The 20,946-nt window shown below is 44.9% G+C and overlaps 1 protein-coding gene across 1 annotated transcript in view; it reads right to left on the reverse strand.

Moving 5' to 3' along the window:
• Positions 1 to 20,946, reverse strand: part of LOC115537029 (sodium channel protein type 4 subunit alpha) — a 297,785-nt gene that overhangs the window by 182,919 nt on the left and 93,920 nt on the right. The window contains exons 9-14 of the mRNA XM_030348626.1: positions 15,030 to 15,093; positions 2,381 to 2,522; positions 1,781 to 1,978; positions 1,296 to 1,466; positions 570 to 809; positions 8 to 133 (exon numbers count right to left, since the gene is read on the reverse strand). Of these exons, the coding sequence (XP_030204486.1) occupies positions 8 to 133; positions 570 to 809; positions 1,296 to 1,466; positions 1,781 to 1,978; positions 2,381 to 2,522; positions 15,030 to 15,093 (941 nt within the window). The remainder of the gene's footprint in view (positions 1 to 7; positions 134 to 569; positions 810 to 1,295; positions 1,467 to 1,780; positions 1,979 to 2,380; positions 2,523 to 15,029; positions 15,094 to 20,946) is intronic.

Here is a 20,946-nt window from a genome sequence, read left to right on the forward strand (position 1 = left end):
CACTCACACTCTCCTCCTTGACCCGCTCCATGGTGCAGGCTGACAGCTGCCCCTGCATGGCTGGCGGGGAGACCCCGTTCTGGTCCATTCCAACAAACAGCTTTCCATTAACATTCAGAGAAGGATAAAAAACCTGCCCGAAGAACATCTATTATTATTAATCAAAATATTAGTCCTAATTGTATTCATCAAAATAAAATAAATGCAAAATATTTCACTAAAAATATATATATTTAAAAAAACCATCATTTCTACAACTACTAATTCAAATACTATTAGTCATAAGAATATAGTAACAACAATGTTGAATTTGAATCATATGATTCAACAGATATTGTTTTCTGATGTCAATGCCTTCTGGAGCAGAATATCAGTAGATAATACAGTATTGAACGGTGCAGTGTTAATATCATCAGTAGATAACACAGTATATCTACTGATCTGTTATCTAAACAGTAGCACAGTATTAACAGAGATATGTAGATAACATAGTATTAAACAGGGCTGTCAAGATAACACAGTATTAAACAGTGCTGTGTAGATGCACGTGTTCATGCTGTTCAGCGGACCTGTGACCCCCTGCTGGCCGTGCTGTAGGTGCTGGGGCGCCGTGTGGTCCAGGGGTGAGGCAGGAGGCTCCCCATTCTGGCCCGACTCCCCACCCCCTCCCCCACCTCCCCTGGGATGCTATACTCATCGTCGGCCATCTCCCCCTCCGACCCGCGGCTCCGTAGCCGGAAGTTGAAGATGGAGGAGATCTGGCTGCCGCGACGCGTGGACAAGGAGCGGGACAGGAAGGGGTGGGGGACCTGGAGGTTGGAGGAGGAAGGGGAGAGGGTGGGAGGGGAGGAGAGAAGGGGAGAGGAGAGGAAGGGAGAGGGGAGGAGAAGAGAGGAGGAGAGGAGAAAAGAGGAGGGGAGGGGGGAGGAGAAGAGGAGGAGATGAGAGGAGGGAGGGGAGGGGAGGGGAGAGGAGAGGAGAGGAGAGGAGGGGAGTGGAGGATAGGAGAGAAGGGGAGAGAAGAGGAGAAGAGGGGAGGGGAGAGGGGAGGAGAAGAGAGGAGGGGAGAGGAGAAAAGAGGAGCGGAGAGGGGAGGAGAAGAGAGGAGGGGCGAGGAGAAGAGTAAGATGAAGGAAGATGAGACAAGAGGAGAGGAGATATGAGAGGAGGGGAGCGGAGAGGAGAGGAGAGGAGAGGAGAGGAGAGGAGAGGAGAGGAGAGGAGTCTTAATATCAACATAAGGATCCATTTCCTGCTTTGAACAGGAAATAGAAAACATTAACACTGTTTCCTACCTTTTCCCCCTCTAGTGTGTCGAGCTGGAGCAGCTTCTCCTCTGATAGGTTGCCCTCCAAGTTGGTCACACCGAGCAGGCCTTGACTTCGCCTCCTCTCCTCCATTTCGTCAAATGGGGGCCCAAAGGGGGAGGTTTCCGGTGACATCATTGAGTCTGTGTCTAGAGTTTTCTAGGCAACAGGTAGAAAAGTGTATGTACTCCAAGATGCATGATGACGCCACATTTAGCGCAATATAGTCTTTAGGCCTATGTTTGCTTGTAACCATTTTGTTGATGATTTTCATTTCCTTTGGATTTAATTTAGTTTAACAACATAAATTAAACTTTTACATCAAGTAATTCAGCACACTTAATATTTAGGCTGAGAACCATGAAAGCATTAAATCAAACTATGAGTAACAAACCATCTTGATTGGGCTCCTAGTGCTGTGAGAGAGATGACTCCTTGGTGTCAGAGAGTATGGTTAATAACCTGAAGCTCACCTGTTGCTCCTTCTTGAGGCTCTCCATAGCGAGCTGAAACTCCTGCTCCTTCTGCCAGGCCTCAGCAATGGTGGCTTGATTCTGCTCCTCATAGGCCATGGCCACCACGGCCAGGATGAGGTTGACCAGGTAGAAGGAACCCAGGAAGATCACCACCACAAAGAACACCATGTAGGTCTTTCCCGCTGAGCGCAGGGTCTGGGGGACGGGCACACACACACACACACACTCAGATAAACACACAAACTCAGACACACACACACACACACACACACACACACACACACACACACACACACACGCGCACACACACACACACACACACACACACACACACACACACACACACACACACACACGCACAGACACACACACACACACACACACACACACACACACACACACACACACACACACACACACACACACACACACACACACACACACACACACACACACAGGGCTGTCTAGATAACACAATATTAAACAGTGCTGTGTAGATGCATGTGTTCATGCTGTTCAGCGGACCTGTGACCCCCACACACACACACCCACACCCATAATCCACACACACAAACTCCCCAGTAAAGGGGCCGCCACCTGGTGGTAGAGGTTCTCCCAGTAGTCCTGCGTCATCAGGCGGAACAGGGACAGGAAGGCCCAGCCGAAGGTGTCAAAGCTGGTGTAGCCGTAGTTGGGGTTCCTGCCAGCCTTCAGGCACTCGAACCCGTCCGGGCACCGCCTGCAACACACACACGTAAACATGTAGACATGTAGACACACACACACACACACACACACACACACACACACACACACACACACACATACACACACACACACACACACACACACACACACACACACACACACACACACACACAGACACACACACACACACGTAGATATGTAGACATATGTAGACATGTAGACACACACACACACACACACACACACACACACACACATACACACACACACACACACACACATACACACACGTAGATATGTAGACATATGTAGACATGTACACACACACACACACACACACACACACACACACACACACACACACACACACACACACACACACACACACACACACACACACACATACACATAGACATGTAGACACACACACAGACACATGTAGACATGTAGACCCACCCACACACACACACAGACATACATGTGGACATTTAGACATGTACATTTATATTAACATACAGGGCATTCAGCAGACGCTTACAAGAGCGACTTACAAGTACATTTGTCAGAAGAAACAGAAACAATGTATTGCTGTTGGTATAGTAAGGTTGTTCATAGAAAAAAGTGCCAAGCACTAACATTTGTTAGGTTAACCCTTTCCCTTTAAACAACAATTATAGCTAGGATAAGATGCTATACAACTTGGCACTATTTTTAAGTGCCAGGACGTACACATAAAATAATATACCAATAACCAAAAATATGACCATAATTGTTCGGATGACTCTTTATTCTACACGGTTTACACATAAAACAATTGACGCGGTTCGGAATTCCCACCCCAATGCATGGACTTATAGACATATAGATGTATGGATGTATGGACATATGGACATATAAATGTAGGGACGTATAGACGTATGGACGTATAGACATATGGATGTATGGAATAGGTGTACAAAGAGCTTCGGTGTATGAATATAGGGTTCTGTAAATTCCCATGAGATGAGAGGTGATATAAGACTAACACTAGACAGGGAAGTCGGCAGTATTCAACAGTAGAAAGAATGACACATAAACAAGAATAAAACTGCTAAATAATACTGAATATATGTCCACACACACAAGATGTGGAGTACAAATGGAAAAAAGTAGATGCAAGAATACATTATTGACAGTTGAAGACATCCTGTCTATTTGGCTCGCTATCTTGCTGTCTTACCGTGTGCCCTACTCTCTGTCAATGTGAATGAACATTTGAGTGTTGTTTTGTTGTAGAGTTTGTCTGTTAAGCTCAAGCCGCCTGCAGCCTCCCTCAGTCACATAAGCTCAGTCACATGACCAGAGAGTTACCTTAGTCAGATGACCAGGAAGTGACCTCAGACACATTACCAGAAAGTGACCTCAGTCACATGACCAGAGTGGTCTCAGTCACATGACTAGAGAGTGCTCGGTCACATGACCAGAGTGCTCAGTCACGTTACCTCAGTCCCATGACCAGAGTGATCTCAGTAACTTGACTAGAGAGTGATCTCAGTCACATGACAAGAGAGTGATCTCAGTCACATGACCTAAGTCACATGACCAGAGAGTGATCTTGGTCACATGACCAGAAAGGGATCTTAGTCACATGACAGGAGAGTGTGCTCAGTCACATGACCTCAGTCACATGACCAGAGAGTGATCTTAGTCACATGACCACAGACTGATCTTAGTCACATGACTATTGTCATCAGCGTCGCCTGGCGACACCTACCCCCGGCGTCACCGTGGAGACAGCCTTCGTCACGCTGGATGAGACTGACTTCAGATGATGTTCCACATTCATAACATATCACATCCAGCTCCGCAACACACACGTAATGAGGTCTGAACCCACAGCACCACAGGCACACACATGCTCACGTGCATATATACTTGCACATGGACTCATGCACACGCCCACGTGCACATACACGTGCAAATGGACTCACACCCATGTGCCCACACACCTGCACATGGACTCACACACATACATGCCCATGTGCAATTCCACGTGCATATTTATTCACACACACACACATTTTTATTTACGTGATTACATTGGCCTCGTTTATTGATACAGGTTTTTAATTGTCGATAAGTAGACCAATAGTCAAAGGCACCCACATGAGGACACACACACACACCCACCCTAACCTCTGAATGAGATCAGCAGCTAAGTCTCGATATACATTATCAACACAAGCCTAGCCCTGACCCTAGTACAGCTGCTGTGGAGAGCTGCTGTTTATAAATCACAGAGACACTGCAACAGAAAGGTGTTTTATGTAACGCTCACGTTAATGCCACAGTGACACATCCAAAGGCAGACAAATAAAACAAATATCAGGCATCTACAATTTGATTTGAATAATAGGAGTGCATATTTTTACCTGACTTTAATAGCCTCTTGCTGTGGGTAATATTAATCAAATTATTTAGATAGAGCTTGGCTGTAGATAAATAAATGATGAATGTGTTTTTTGTATTACAATATTACTTGTGTCTATGAAAAAACATTAATTATGGTACTAAAGTGTTGCTATGATGTCACGGTCCTTGGCATCACCCATCAAACTATGATAGGTGACCTCACGTCACAAACATTACAGGCATTTACCCGAAAATAAGTTTGAATTAACTTAGCAGTGCTAGTAGTAATATACATTTTGATCAATGATATTCAATGCAAATCTGATTAAATGAACTGAAACTAATTAGCATTGTGCAATGCACACTTCCGGAACAAATATGTACTCAACGCTCTTCAGCTAAATGAAATGTGTTTTAAAACTCTGGGTTGTAATCTGGGAGCAGCCCATCCACACATCACTGTACCTGGTGAAGCAGACATCACACTTTGCTGAAAGGAAAGCCACACTTTTTATATTCTTTTTATATAAAAAACCCTTCTAATCCAATCACACATGTCAAAAAAATGTCGAAGCACTGCACTGAACCCACTGTGGATAGCGAAACTGACTGTAGAATGAGGCTGCTTTCATGTCCTGCTGCTCAAACACACACACGTCTACAAAACATACTTGCAGATGTTTCAACCTATTACCGTACAAACCAACACAGATGGACCAAATGTACAGCGAGCTAATCTGATGTACATCTTCCTTTGTCTCGTCCCTTCCGTACAAAGTCCTGGCGGACGTATCTGTCCCCGTCCATAGCCCTCCCTGGGCGGGGACATCACCGCCCTGGCATGCTGAGCACAGGGTATGTTGAGTGCCTATGATAAGCAGGCTGAAAGTGTGTCTTTTTGTCTGTGTGTGTGTGTGTGTCTGTGTTCGAGGGAGAGAGAGAGGGAGGCTGAAGAAAAGGGGGGAAGAAACGATGTGTGTGTGTGCGTGTTTCTGTGAGTGTTTTGTATCGTGTGTGCGTCTTTGTGCGATGCTTGACACAGTGCATGTGACGTGTGTGTTCGGTCACTTCAAGTACTCACTCTCATGCAGTTTGTTTCACTTGACCTCCTTAGAAACTCAACTACACACACAAGCCTGCAGCCACACACAAACACACACACAATTACACACACAAAAAAACCTGCACACCCGCAAACCACACACACACACACACACACACACACACACACACACACACACACACACACACACACACACACATACAGATACGCACACTCACACACACACATGCCGGAAAAACACATGCACACATAGATGCAAAAACACACCAGCAGACGCACATAGGCACAGACACACAGACATGCACACAGAAACGCACATGCAGAAACACACACACAAGCACACACACACAGACACACCCACACACACACACACACACACACACACACACACACACACACACACACACACACACACACACACACACACACACACACACAGGGCTCTAAGTATAACTCTCAGGTAAACTCTGGGAGGAAGTATATAGCATCGCTATAGCAACTGTATCCCAGCGCTGGTTGCCCAGGGAGATTGTTTTGTGTCCTCTCTCTCAGGACACAGAACAACATCTCACAGAGACTAGGTGTGTCTGTGTGTGCGTGTGTGTTTTTGTAACGTGTTGTGTGTGTTTGAGAACCTTCCATCTGAGTCACCTAAGAGAGACTTAATACAGACAGATCCGTCCACAAACACAACCCAAATCATACGGCATTATCTGATCTCTAGTCCCCGTTATTGATACAAGGATGACGTCAATGCCATACTGGACAGAATAGAGTGGCAGACAGACACACAGAGAGACAGAAAGAAAGGCAGACAAGCCAGCAGACAGACAGACAGATAGACAGACCAACAGGCAGACAGGCCAGCAGACAAACAGTAAGACAGACAGACGCCCTCCATCTCTCATCACAAAGCCCTGGGTGCAGCAACCACATCACAACTAATTATGTGTAATGGTGACAGAAAGCCCTTGTTTTGCTTGAAGTGAACGTTGCAGCAGCTCATTGGGGAGCCCTTAGTGATAAAAAGAGGTAGGGTGGGGGGGAGGACAGACAGACAGACTGCAGTGGCGGCTTGAATACTTCCCGACTGGCCTGCTGTCATGTCAGACACACGTAGAGCAGCTCTGCAAATAGCATCAAACTATTAGCCCCTTGCCTTAGCAGTTAGCATCTCATCATATCCACACCCTGAGAACAGCTTTTGGCCATACACCAAGCCTTTCATCCGTCATGCGGCTCTGAGGGTGTGTGTGTGCGTGTGCATGTGTGTACCTGTGTGCGCGTGTGCACATCAGTGTGTTTGTGTGATTAATGGTTGTTTCTTTCAGATGCCTTTCAATACCAAAAACTATACGTACTACTAACTATATGTACTAAATTACTCTTAATATCGAGCACCTAAACAGACACACGCACACAATCCATACACACACACACACACACACACACACACACACACACACACACACACACACACACACACACACACACAGAAACAAACAGAAACACACACACGCATCCATACACACACACACACACATACACACACAGAACTACACACTCCGGACAGAGAAAGAGAGAGAGAGAGAGAGAGAGAGAGAGAGAGAGAGAGAGAGAGAGAGAGAGAGAGAGAGAGAGAGAGAGAGAGAGAGAGAGAGAGAGAGAGAGAGAGAGAGAGAGAGAGAGAGAGAGAGAGAGAGAGAGAGAGAGAGAGAGAGAGAGAGAGAGAGAGAGAGAGAGAGAGAGAGAGAGAGAGAGAGAGAGAGAGAGAGAGATGTAGGCTGGTTAATAAGTGTTAAGATGGGGGAGGCTCCATTACTTGCCCCTAGGGGCTGAGAGAAGAGGTTCCCCTGTCCCATCACTGGTCTCTGAATCTTTCTTGCATCTGTCTTTTGACCTGTTCCATCTTATTTCTTTAGATTGTTACGGCCGTTTTCCCACGACCTTGGAACGAGATTGCCGTTTGCCTAGCTGTGAGGATCACACACAGATCGAGAAGTGAACCCCAGGGCCTAACCTTTCTCCTTGGGGGCCGTCTCCCCACATAACCTCCTCCCTGCTACCTGGGCGGAAGTAGACCTTGGGCAAGGTGTGACCCAATCATTTATAGAAAGGTTTAATATGACTGGGACTCTGAAATAGACCCGGACGGGAAGGGGTAGCCCCAGTCTGTCTGTCTGCCTATCTGCCTGCCTGTCTGCCAGTCTGCCTGCCAGTCTGTCTAACAGTCTGTCTGTCTGTCACCTTCCGTCTCCCTCTGTAGTCTATGTGTCTAATGTGTTGTTGGTCTGTTGTGGTGTTTCTATGTGTTGTTTGTCTGTTGTGTGTCTCTGTGTGTTGTTGGTCTGTTTTATGTCTCTGTGTGTTGTTGGTCCGTTGTGTGTCTGTTTGTTGTTGGCTGTCTTCATGTCTCTTTGTGTTGTTGGTCTGTTATCGTCTCTCTGTGTTTTGTTGGTCTGTTGTCATTACTCTCTGTGTTGTTGGTCTGTTGGTCTGTTGTGTGTCTCTGTGTGTTGTGTGTTGGTCCGGTGTCTGTGTGTCCAGAGTCACTAAATCAAGACACTGATTTTATATATTTTTCAATAACTCTCTCTCTCTCTCTCTCTCTCTCTCTCTCTCTCTCTCTCTCTCTCTCTCTCTCTCTCTCTCTCTCTCTCTCTCTCCCCATCTCTCTCTCTCTCTCTCTCTCTCTCTCTCTCTCTCTCTCTCTCTCTCTCTCTCTCTCTCTCTCTCTCTCTCTTTCGCTCTCTCTCTTTCTATTGCTCACCATTCCCTCATGTCAACAACTGTAACCATGTCAGCTCATTCAGTGTCAATAAAGCTTCACCAAATAAATATTCATTTCCTGTCCTGAGTCAACGTCCTGCGTGTCCTGAGAGTTTGATGTTCAGCAGACGCTCCATATTCAGGTGATCTGAGCCACTGTTCTCTGTTTACCATGACCCATAGCCCTGCTCAGCGGAGCGGGGGGCAACAGGGGCCGTCTCTCTGCCCTATTTACTGTTCAGACACTGGGGCTTTGAACACACAACCTTTCAGTTTGGAGTCCCACGACACAATCCGTCAGCAATCGTTGCAAGGTGGACGAGGAGAAATACATAAACACAGGACATTTAACAAATAATCATAATGATACACATACACACAACATTTAATAATTATTCAACCCTGTACACTGACACACAACATTTGACAAATACTGTTCAATGCAAGCATGTGCAGAAAGTCATCCCTGCGTCCCCTGAACATCTTTGGGTGGTATATTCTATTCTCCTCTTTCTATTTGAGCACACTCACACACAAACAGGTGGTACATTCCTATGCGTTTACACACATGTATACAGTTTGAAGCCAATGGACATAAGCAGAAACGGCAGACCCACGGTGTGGGCCCTGCCCAGGCCCCCAGCGGCGGGCTGGCCCCGGCTCCAGCCTGACTTTAGGCTAACATTTTATATTCATCATCCGATGAATATAAGATATTGGAGTGAGCGCATTCCAGGAATATTGGTCGGTCATGCTATATTTCTCTCTAACTGCACTGATGACAACAAACTATTTCTACAAGGAAAGCTAGGTCAATGATGATTAACGCCATGACACCATGGGTTGAATTATGCTCCTCTCGCTTCCCTTTGTTGGTTTCTTACCCTGATTCCCACTCACCATTATGTATACTATAATCTATTTTTTACTATAATCAAAAAAATATCTATGTCACACATATTAAACAGGTGCCATTATTACAAAGGTCTATATGTATCCAGGCATGATAGAATTGTGGACATTATATCAAAGAGTTGACCATCCTTATTGTGTGTGTCAATGCATATGAATTGTGTTGTTAGACAACAAATGTTTTCCAGGTGCTCTGCAGAAACGTCTGTGTTCTTTAATTTAAATGCCACCAGGCCTGATATTACAATATTTGTTGAGAAGAATATAAATGTATTCTTTCTGGAAGTAGGATGATGTTTTGATTCAAGTCTAGAGGATGCTTACTCAACACAGCTGGTAAAATATCACCCTCTTGTACAACAAATATCTGTCCTTGGCTACAAATGTCAATATCTGGTACTTATCTTCAGCTGCCTGGGACATGGGCATTGGGTTGTCATTAGGGGTCTCAGGATGGTTGACTTTACAAAAGCAAGGGCAAAACAACTTGCCAAATACTGCTCAATATCCTCCATTATTGGAAGTCACCACATCTGAAGAAGATGCTGTTGTGTGTATCCATAATCTGCTGTTTGATAATCTGATCCAGCAATACCCAAATTGCTGGATCATGCCGGAGCAATGTTTTGTATCTGTAACATTGATGTCCTTATGTACAAATTTATTATGAAATGCGAAAATAAATAAAGAACATAAAATGTGTGTGCACTAGGGGTGTAATGAATCATCTATTTGTATTGAACCGAATCGGTACGGATGTCACGGTTTGGTGCATGGATTTACATGGAGAATACACAGTATAAAATTAAATAAAACTGGTGTGCGAATTAATTAATGTAATGCGGAACTAATGTTAGATACGTGAGTTCTTCAGGTGCGGCACGGATCTCGTTTCCACCTCCAAAAGTGGGCCTGACTCGGACTGAGCTGTATCGAGCCATACTCGTCTTGCTGTACTCCTTCGTTGGGGTACAGACGCTCCTGAAAAGGTGCTGGCAAGTTCGAGCTACGCACACCATCCGTTGATTGGTCGACAGAATCGCACTTCGCATGTCTCAGGTACAACCTGAGACATGCACAATAAAAAAGAATTGCCTTCTTTTCCCTTCATTGTACCGAACTCGTACCGAACTTTGATGTCTGAACCGAGGTATGAACCGAACCGTCACTTCAGTGTACCGTTACACCCCTAGGGCCCTATCTTGCATCCGGCGCAATTGACTTTCTACACTGACGCATGTGTTGTTGCTAGTTTGCAGCTGGCGCAGAGTGTTCTTTACCCTCCACCGCCACGCGCCAGTAAATTAGGGAATGATCTTGCGCCCCAAGGGGCAGTTCGGCGAAAGGAGGAGACGTGATCTGGCGCAAAAACGTTCCCTGGTGCTATTTTGCAGTTTCTGAAAATAATGGCGCCACAAACCACGAAATACCTGGTTTAAAGTCAGTGGCGCGTTGTTCAGATGCTATTTTAAGCCATTTGAAGTTTGAAATCCATGTGGTCATGCATCTGTCTCAACGGAGCCTGCAAACGCGCTGTCAAAATATCAACTCGTCAGATAAAAATGCGCTCATGGCTCTTAAAGGGGATGGGAGATGGCACTCTCATTGGTTTATTGCACGTTACGCCCAAACCACACCTAATTAGGCTACTTCAGACCAACCCTTTTTAGATTTGCGCTGGGCGCAAGAGTCATTAATGCGCCTGTAAAATAGCAACATCGTCATAGAACCGCACACAAAGCTACTTGCGCTTGGCGCTTCTCACTTGCGTTTCAGAGTTAAAATAGGGCCCCTAGTATGTACAAGCCGTATGAGCTGAATAAAGTTTTACTGTTTTCCCAAAGCAGGTTAGACCCAGTCTGTGGCATCATCAACAGCATCAGCCACATTAAGGTGGCACAGGTTCAGAAAATGGCTTTTCCTCTTCTTCCTCTCCCCTAATGATGCAGGATGAGAGATAAACACACAGGGGAGTACTTCTACACTGGTAACCACATGATGGAGCACGATTGTAGGACAGACACAGGGAAAACACCTGCCGTGGCACTTCCATATCCACCGTAGGAGACCATTCTAAATGAGCTAAGTTGTGCTATTGCAGCATATATGTGGGACGTTACACTGAGTTCTCCTGCATTGGCCAACACTGTGCGAATCAGAAAAAAATACACAAAACACAAAAAATGGAGATAATAACACAAGTTCACGTTGGAAACGCATCATATAGAGAGGTCATTACACTGAGGCCTACCTGAGTATTGGCCTGATAGTGATAACGCAGAATATAGACAGGTCATTACACTGAGGCCTGCCTGAGTATTGGGGCGGCAGTAGCTCAGGAGGTAGAAATGGCTGGTCACCTGAAGGTTGCTGGTTAGATGACCGGCTCCTCTTAGCTGAGTGTTGAGGTGTCCTTGAGCAAAGCAGCTAACCCTAATTGCTCCCGACGAGCTGGCTGTCGCCTTGCATGGCCGACTCCGCCGTTGGTGTGTGAATGTGTGCGTGAATGTTCAATGTGAGGCAATATTGTAAAGTGCTTTTGGTGGTCAATGGTTAGAAAAGCGCTTTATAAATGCTGTCCATTTATTGGCCTGATAGTGGTAACGAAGCATAAAGACAGGTCATTACACTGAGGCCTACCTGTTTATACAGAACAACAAGTACACAAAATCAACACAAACTCCTTGTGTTGCTGTCTCACACACTTACTAGCTCTTTCGTTTTGGCTTCTCCATACCACTTCCTCTGACCTCACGGGTCCAGTAGGAATGTTAACGAGCTACGATAACGAGACAGGGTCCTTAATGAGGGTCCTTAATGAGGGTCCTTAACAAGGCTCCCCATACCATGTGCAAACCGTTTGTTCAGACATGCTTGGCATGCACCTGGCTCCAGAATATTTAGATAAACCGTGGAGATCAGAGGTGTCCCTTTGGCATATGGGAACACAACAGATTGTACTCATGCACACTTTCAGTATGTAGACGCAAAGATACACAGACGGTCAATTAATCAGGAGGAATTCTAAAGGGGTTGTTGAAGAGAGGCAGGTTGGAACAGTGTCCGGGAACAGATTTCAGTTTGATTCAGGAAAAAAACAAAGCATAAACATCGAGTTCAGGCAGAGTTAAGGTTTCCACTGTGGATCAGAACAGCTCGCAGAGCCCAGAGTTTACCTTAAGGGCAACTTCCTTATCCTCCTCCTTTTCTTCCTCTCTCTGTCACTCCTTGTGTAGACACAATACGCAGGTCTTCTTTGTGTGTGGTTTTCACTCTCCATTGTTATGCTCCCTCTATTCAGAAAACCAGAAAGAGTGGCCAAACACCTACCTTACCACGTGGGGTGAAATTTGATTGCAGCTGTTTTATTATCATGTGAATTAGGACAAACTTAAACACAATCTTCACATCACATGAGCCAAAGTAGACTGGAAAACAATGTGAAAGGTAATATTCACCAAAAGAACAGCTTCTCTGTTCACATCCAGCCTCGCCTCTGTTGGTCCGTCTAACCCTGACACCCTGCTCTACAAGAGACCAAACAAAGGACAACCAATGAAGGTATGCAGATAGGCTACAGAAGCCTCAAAGCAGAGGTTTTCAAACTGTCAAGGTAGGTCTTGGTCTCTTACCCCGGGAACATGTCAGGACACGACATGCGAAGAACCTCAAGCATCCCAGAGTGGCAAGCTCCTTGACACGCCTTAAGCTGGCGTGGCCTTCCACCTTTTAGGCCCCAATCAGCAACCCCTCCCCCCCTCCCCGCGGCCAGTCACCTGCCGCTCAAGGGTGCGCCGGGCCGGGCTCAGTGGGACCTGTCCCTTCTCATCAGCCTCCTTGTTTGTTTGTTTGGGCTGCTGTTTCTACACAGGCCTTAACTCACAGTCCTGTCTGTGTTCAGGATGGAGGGCTTTAGCAGGCACTTCAGTGAACCCAGGGTCAAATTCTTATTGAATGGGGAAACTTTTTAAAATTTGATTTCATACTGCTGTACTCTTTTTCCAACGTCACTTTCTTTCTCCATCCTCCCGATGGCCTACGCCTACGCCCTCAACTGTCACTTAAGACAGTTTATTCAGACTTCTCCTCGCGGCCTTCGGAGGACGTCAACGCCAGTTTCGTTTTAGCTTCTTTAGCTCATGTCTCCGTTAGCCCCCAATAGCCCATTTAGCTTGTTTCTCCTCGTTATCCGGTAACCTTCCTGACTCACTCTTGGCGAGTTTCAAGTCACCCTGTGCTGTTAACTCCCAGATTAAGAATTAAAACTTAATCCTCCATGCCCGTCTTTAGTAAAGCACTGTTGTTGCTGACCGATCGTCTTCTGCTGCACTTAAAGACCGAGTTCTAAGACCTTCCCATGTCAGAACGCACACACCGCCAAACGCATGGCACGTCAGAGTGATGGTGTGGTCGTGTTGCGTGTCCATGCTGCACCGCTCACAGCAGACGACGTGTCAGCATAAATCCTCGTCCGTTGCGACACATGTCACACAACGCTATTAACGCCTTCGCTGTCTGCACCAACATTGGCAGAGGAGACGCCACTCTCTGTCAACCACAAGACTCATTAGGGACACCAAAACATCTCTGCTGTAGTTCAGCCTGCAATCTCCTACATTATGTGCACATACCAGTGGGGTCACTGATCACGGTCCAACAACGTATAGTATTTCCACTGATGGCTACTTTCAGGTCTGTGTTTCCCCGATACCCCCCCCCCCCCAGTTCAGGTCAGCCGAGGGTTCCTGACCGGCACCAGACGTCTGTTTGGTTTCCCAACACAGAAACCCTACAGCAGACTCCAACCAACCACTCCTTTTACTGGGTGAAAAATGTATCTTGGCTCTGAATGTGAGGTGTGTGTGTGAGTGGTTGACGCGATCACTGCAGAGATGACGACTGCAGAGAAGCCATCAGATGTTCTCTAGGCGAGGGGCCTCTGTGGAGGGTGTTTCTGATTCAAGGGGCCTCTCTGGTGTTTCTGATAGTATGGGCCTTTGTGCATGGTGTTTCTGAGTTTAAGGGCCACTGTGAGGCTGTTTCGGTGGGGTCGGCTCAGGAGGTAGAGCAGGAGGACGTTTAACCGGTAGGTTGCTAGTTTGATCCCTGGCTCCTCTTAGCTGAGCGTCGATGTATTGACCGTTGTAAATCGCTTTGGATAAAAGCGTCTGCTAAATGCCCTAAAGGGTGATTCTGAGTGTAGGGGCCTCTGTGAGGTTGATTCTGAGTGTAGGGGCATCTGTGAGGGTGTGTCTGGGTGTAGGGGCCTCTGTGAGGGTGATACTGAGTGTAAAGACCTCTGTGGGAGTGTGTCTATGCGTAGGGGTTCTCTGTGAGGGTGATTCTGAGTGTAGGGTGGAGTGTGTTTCTGAGTGTTCAGCACTGTGCACCCAGCAGACTTACCCGGCGTCGCTGCTGTTCCCACAGATAAGCGCGTCCTTGGCTCCTTCCACTTTATAGAAGTTGTCTGCAAAAAAAGGATTGTTATTTCGATTTATTCAATGGAGGTGTGATAAATGGATGATTAGAATACAATTTAAAATGCATTTTCGGGTTGAAATAAAGTTCTGCTGGCTTTAATCCTTGTCCAAACTACCTTTCGATTATCATGGAACCGAGTTAGTTGTTAGTTGTTGTTTTTTTCGTTGTTTTTATTTACATTTTTTAATTGGAAGGTTCTAATTCCATTTCTTAACATATGATATTGAAAAGACGTACCTTAGCCAACAAAAAATACTAATACTAAGAATACTTATTACACACACTAATACTTTATTCTTTCTTTCTTTCCTTCTGTATTATTCTCTTCAAAATTTGGGACCCTACTCCTTCCACAATTCTTCACCTAGAGACTCATTCCACTTTTAAAATGTTCATATTAGCTTGGAACTTTTATTTATTATTTTAAGATATTCAACTTTTAAAAGATTATTTTTATGATGGAAGTCAATGGGATGACTACCATTATAAATCCCATTCTCTGACACTTCAACTAGTTCAGACTTCGCTGCTTATTCAATAGCCGCAGGTCCTTCAACAAATTGTGTGGGATGATCGAAGGGTCATGAAGCCTGAGGACGTGACTGTTCATGCACCGGTACCGCTTGAAAAGAGTTCCATTGTTCTGTATGCAGAATCGTGGCCAATCAGTTTGGCGTTCACAAATCAACTGTAAAGAAGTTTGTGTACATGTTCTGCAAGGAAGAAATGCTGTCGTTGGTCATCCACAACTTCATCAAGGTGTTCACGACAGAAGAAGCCATTGGCATAGCACGCCGATTCAAACAGAAGTTCAACATCCCACAAATCATCGGGTGCAACGATGGCACCCACATTCCAGTTTTACCGCCAAGTGATTGCTACAAAGATTTTTGTAGCAAGGCTGGCCCTCGTATAGCTGGCCGGCCCTTCGCATGTCCTCCAAGCCGTGGTGGATGACATATATCTTAAGTTTGGGCCAAACACCTTTATTTAGTTGACGTACAGTCTGTGCATCGTGAATGCTTACTACCTGCTGATATCATTCCTTATAGATTCTGGAACATCAACTCCACGATGCCTGGGGGTGCTCACAACGCCAATGTGCTTAGGCAGTCAACGTTATTTAGCCAGGCACATCTTGCACCAAATGTAAGCCCTACTGTATTCTCAAGCTATCTTACTGCCTGCATAAAATAATAATCAGTATAAGCCCTGTCACCGTGTATTCCAGAAAAATGTAGGTATAACCCTTTTGTATGAAACCTTAATGTTCAAAACACTGCATGAAAAGTAGCTTCTTGAGCTACTTGAGTTAAGCTACTGAAAAGTTAATTGGTACAGGAAATAGTGAAGAGCTTCTGAGAATTGTAGTAAGTTACTAGCTTAGCTTTAAGTAGTGAAGCCACTGGGGAACACTGATAATCATTTTTGTCTTTTTACATTCAGGAACCAAGAGAAATCAATGGCGTCCCCATCAACCACTTTATGTTGGGAGATCCAGCTTATCCACTCATGGACTGACTCATGAAAGGCTATATCCAGTCCCCAAACAAAACCCCTGAGCAGGAGTCATTCAACGTTTATTTAAGCTCTGCAAGGACCACATTAGTGATTAAATTTGGGAGACTAAAGTCACGCTGGATAGTGTTGCTCAATGTGCGCTCAACAGGGACTTCTCACATAATCACTACCTGTGAGAAGGAGAGTGTAAATCCCATCTGGACAGATGGAGCTACTACACTTGCATCGGACATGCCACAGCCAGGTGTCCGTGCTTTCAACACCCCAGACAATGCGAATTGACAGAGGATCAGAACGGCACTTGTACATAATAGTTGTACATAATTTGTACATTTCACTGTACAGTTGACACTTGTTTCATTCAATGAATAAACAAACACTAATGAAAGTTGCATTAAGCGTTTTATTCATAACAAATATTAACACAAGTAAAACGTTAAAAAAAAATAGTAAGGAACAATTTAACACTTAAAAAAATACAAATAAATAAACACATTAAACACATTGCAAGTGGTAACATGTTTTCTGTGCGCGTTGAAGAGCAGGGCTACCTGAGCCTACAGCTGGCGGTAGAGAGGGCTGGGTGGTCCTGGGAGGCCATAAGCTGCATTACCATCTGGATACGGCATCTGGGAATGGTTTGGGGGATATGAGGGGGCAGGTGGCTGAAAGGTCTGCATACACTCCAAAAGTGCAGCAACCATATTCGCATTGATCTCGACAATGATGTCCAACAAGCACTCATCCAGGGGCCTCACTCCTTTCTAGACGCTCATTCCACACTTGGTTCATGTCGTCAATCTTTTGGACAATCAGATCAACATCCGTCGACTGGCGTCTCCTCCTGCTTGGTTGCTGGGACCTTGTCCCTTAAGAAATAATAGGTGTAAAGTCAGTTATGCATCCCTACAGTTCAGGCATGTGATAGCATCATGTAATCATCTTGAAATCAGCTGTTTGTTAGGCTACATGAAATGAGTGGATGCATCGCACTCTGATGCTTTGTGTCAATAAATCACCATCTATCTGTTTTGTTTCTGGCTACTGTTTACACATTAACGCGCGGTAACGTGGCCGCCTACTGCATTCAACTCGCCTCTACTGTGGGCAAAAAAATCTTTTTCTCCTCACGTTTGGATTGAATATTCACAACTAGCCTAGTTCTTGAACTGGCTATAGCTACACTAGCCTTGCTAGTGAATCCAACCAAGGAAAGCAGTAGCTTTGGTTAGGAAATTCTAGGCTACAAGAGTCTAGGCTACAACGCCCCACTGCAAAAACAAATGGGCATTCTAGTTTGATGGGGGTTCTCGTTTACGGAGACTGGAACGCCACCTTCTTCTTCTTTATCGCCTTTCTTGCTGAACTGTATTAAAATGTCAACTACTCAAACTCCTTAATCCGTAATCCGACTCTGCAACTACCCCTCGAGATAGTTACATTGCTCGAGGGGAGACCCCTCGAGCATTCAAAGATCTCCGTCGGGATGGCGGATACGCAATGCAATTCGCCGCCCGATCGATCTTATATGTTGACGACAAACCGTGAAAATAGTGTTGTAAATAAACATCCGTAGCTTTTCAAATCTTATTTGGTGTTTTATTGGTCTTTAATGTGCAAAGTTAACAATGTACAAAGTAAAAAAGGTGCAAAAAGGTCAAACCGGAGAAGTGATCGCGGAAATGATTTTGTTAGAGGACCAATCACAGTGCTTGCCGTCTCCGTTGCATCGACGGATAGTTAAAAAATAATGGATGTGCACGTAAGCTACGGAGAGGGTCTCTGACAAGCTCTCCGGCTACGGAGAAGGCTCTCCGTGTCTACGCACAGCCCTTTACCGAGGACTATAAACCAGCCTAAATTTGTTTCAAAATGTGATTTAGTAGTAAGTACGGATAGCATAGAACTAATGTTAGCCAAGGGAGGCTCCATGATTGCTAAATCTAACGAGAGAGGTAAAATTGCCAATAAGGAATGAAAGCATAGCATGCCTTGCGACTATGCTTCGCAGTATGCCTTTGCGAAACCCAGTATGTCTTTCGCAACACCGTGTGATTGGCAGATGAAACGCTACCAGGTGTGTCATGACGGAAAAGCCCAAGCCTGCAGCTGGACCCTTCTCACAACGGTTCCCCATATTTTGATGCAGTTAGAATATTGAAGAACTTACCAGGTAAATCAACAGAATTGTTGGTTATTGTAGGCAGTGGAGTACTAGTTATACTCCTCTCCTTTTCAGAACTTTCTGACCTAGGTGAGGACCCAGGTAAGCCTTCGGGCAGTTGGATTGATTCCAGCCAGGTCTCTGTTTCCTCCGGGTCCAACGTTTTGTAATTTTTTTAATTTGGCCATTTAGGGGACGGTCTATTACACATGTTCCAACACATATTTAACACGTTTCCCCTTTAGCCAACAAAATGGGTCAGCTAGCATGTGGCCTCTAGGTTAGCTTTAGGGTAAGGTTATAGCAACATACCTGTGGCAGATTGCTCAAAACCAACATCCACGTCATTTTGTCTTGCTTGGGACGGAGGTCGTCTCCCAAGGAGTTCGTCCAAAAGTTCAAAGACCAGACATGAAGCATGCTGACAACCACGCCACCATTCCATTGTGCTGTTTAGCGCCAAGTAATGCCTTCTTGATGTTTTTCCAGTGTATTCGGAACCTGCTCCGGGGTCCTCAGGAAGGCGGCTTCCTCCATTTTCTTCGCTACTTTTTAAATAAATCACAGTTTCTTGTATTCCTCCCATCCATGTACTGTGAAATGTGCATATCCTTTAATTGGTTAAGAATGAAGCGAGTCTCCTCGTCTGACCAATAGTGTGTCTTGCTTCTTGACCTGTGCATCATGTTGTTTGCGGTTTTGGACAGCGACAACACAACTATCGCCTCCTTCTACTTCTGGCTCAGGGTCCCTTGGAAAAATCTTGAGCATGCGCAGAACGAATAATCCGAGTCCAATCGAATTTAACGTATACATGCACGATTAATTATACTATGAATCGAATAATCTCGATTCAATTTTCGATTCAATTTTAGTCTGACTAAGGTGTATACATGACACTCAATAATCCAATCATAATCGATTTTCTTTGTTGATTTTTTGTTGTTGACTGTTATTTCATGGAAAATGTTACAAGCTGAATTAACATTTGTTTTGTTTGCAAGTATTTTATTATTGTTATCATATTTATATATTTTTTCAATAGAGGGAGCACACAATTTAATGGGAGGTGCAATGCATGCTTATGCAGTCCGTAGAACCGGGCCTGTTCATTGGCGCTAAAACTAAAACTAAAACTATTATCCGATTGTTTGATTGATTGTTATATATCGGGCGTTTGTGTGTGGGGACCCCCGTTTATATATCGCTAGAGGCTAGGTGCCTCTTAAATATCTGGTTTACATCCGGTAGAAGCTAAATGCTAACAACTATGCTTAAAGAATATCTATTTCAAGTCATGCTATCTACACAAATGATGTGTCAAATGAAAGCTGTGAATCAACATAGTCCAGCAGTACAAGCCTTATCATTCTATGAGCTTACCTCGAATAACGTCGATAAGACACTTTTCCAGGGACCAGTTTCCCGAAAGCATAGGTAGCCTAAGTGGCTTGTGTAGTTTGTCGTACGAGCATTGTACAGTTTTCACACCGTTTCCCGAAAGCATCGTTGCATAACATATATTGGAAAACACTCGTAGCTAACTAGGGCTCCGTGGTACTCGTAGAGTACTAAGAGCATCGCAACTTAAGCCTCAGTGGAGTCACCAACCGGACATTCATGGGTATTGGATGTGTTTTATTAAAACACATCCAATACCACTGAATGTCGAGCAGTTTCGCAATACCCCGAAAACAGTGGTTAGCGCCGATATATCACTCGTAGACCACTGTTAGATTTAAACAGCAAAGACAGAGACATGTTAGAAGGCAACGACAACAACATTTATTGCAGCATTTTAAAACCAAAAATACGTGCGTAGCCGAAATTTACAGATCAAACTCCATGTCACAAGGCAACCCTATCACAAGCAAATAAAAAAAATTGTATGACTTCACGGCTCTTGTGTGGGAGGTTGCTTTCGAGCTGCACTTGCTGTCTAGCTGCCTAGCTTCTGCATATGAATGAATGGAAAGTTGCATTTATAATGATTACATCAACGATTCTAGACTAGAGAGTGCACGCCAATCAATGAAACCTTATGTGGAATCAGAGAAAGTCTGCTCTCTTTGCTGCGCAAAGCATGTTTTAGAAATCAGCACATTAAGATAAATGTAAATGTAGTTGTCACACAGCCAAAAGCAATCTTTTATT

This window comes from Gadus morhua, chromosome 23 (assembly GCF_902167405.1).
Source record: "Gadus morhua chromosome 23, gadMor3.0, whole genome shotgun sequence".
NCBI lineage: Eukaryota > Metazoa > Chordata > Actinopteri > Gadiformes > Gadidae > Gadus > Gadus morhua.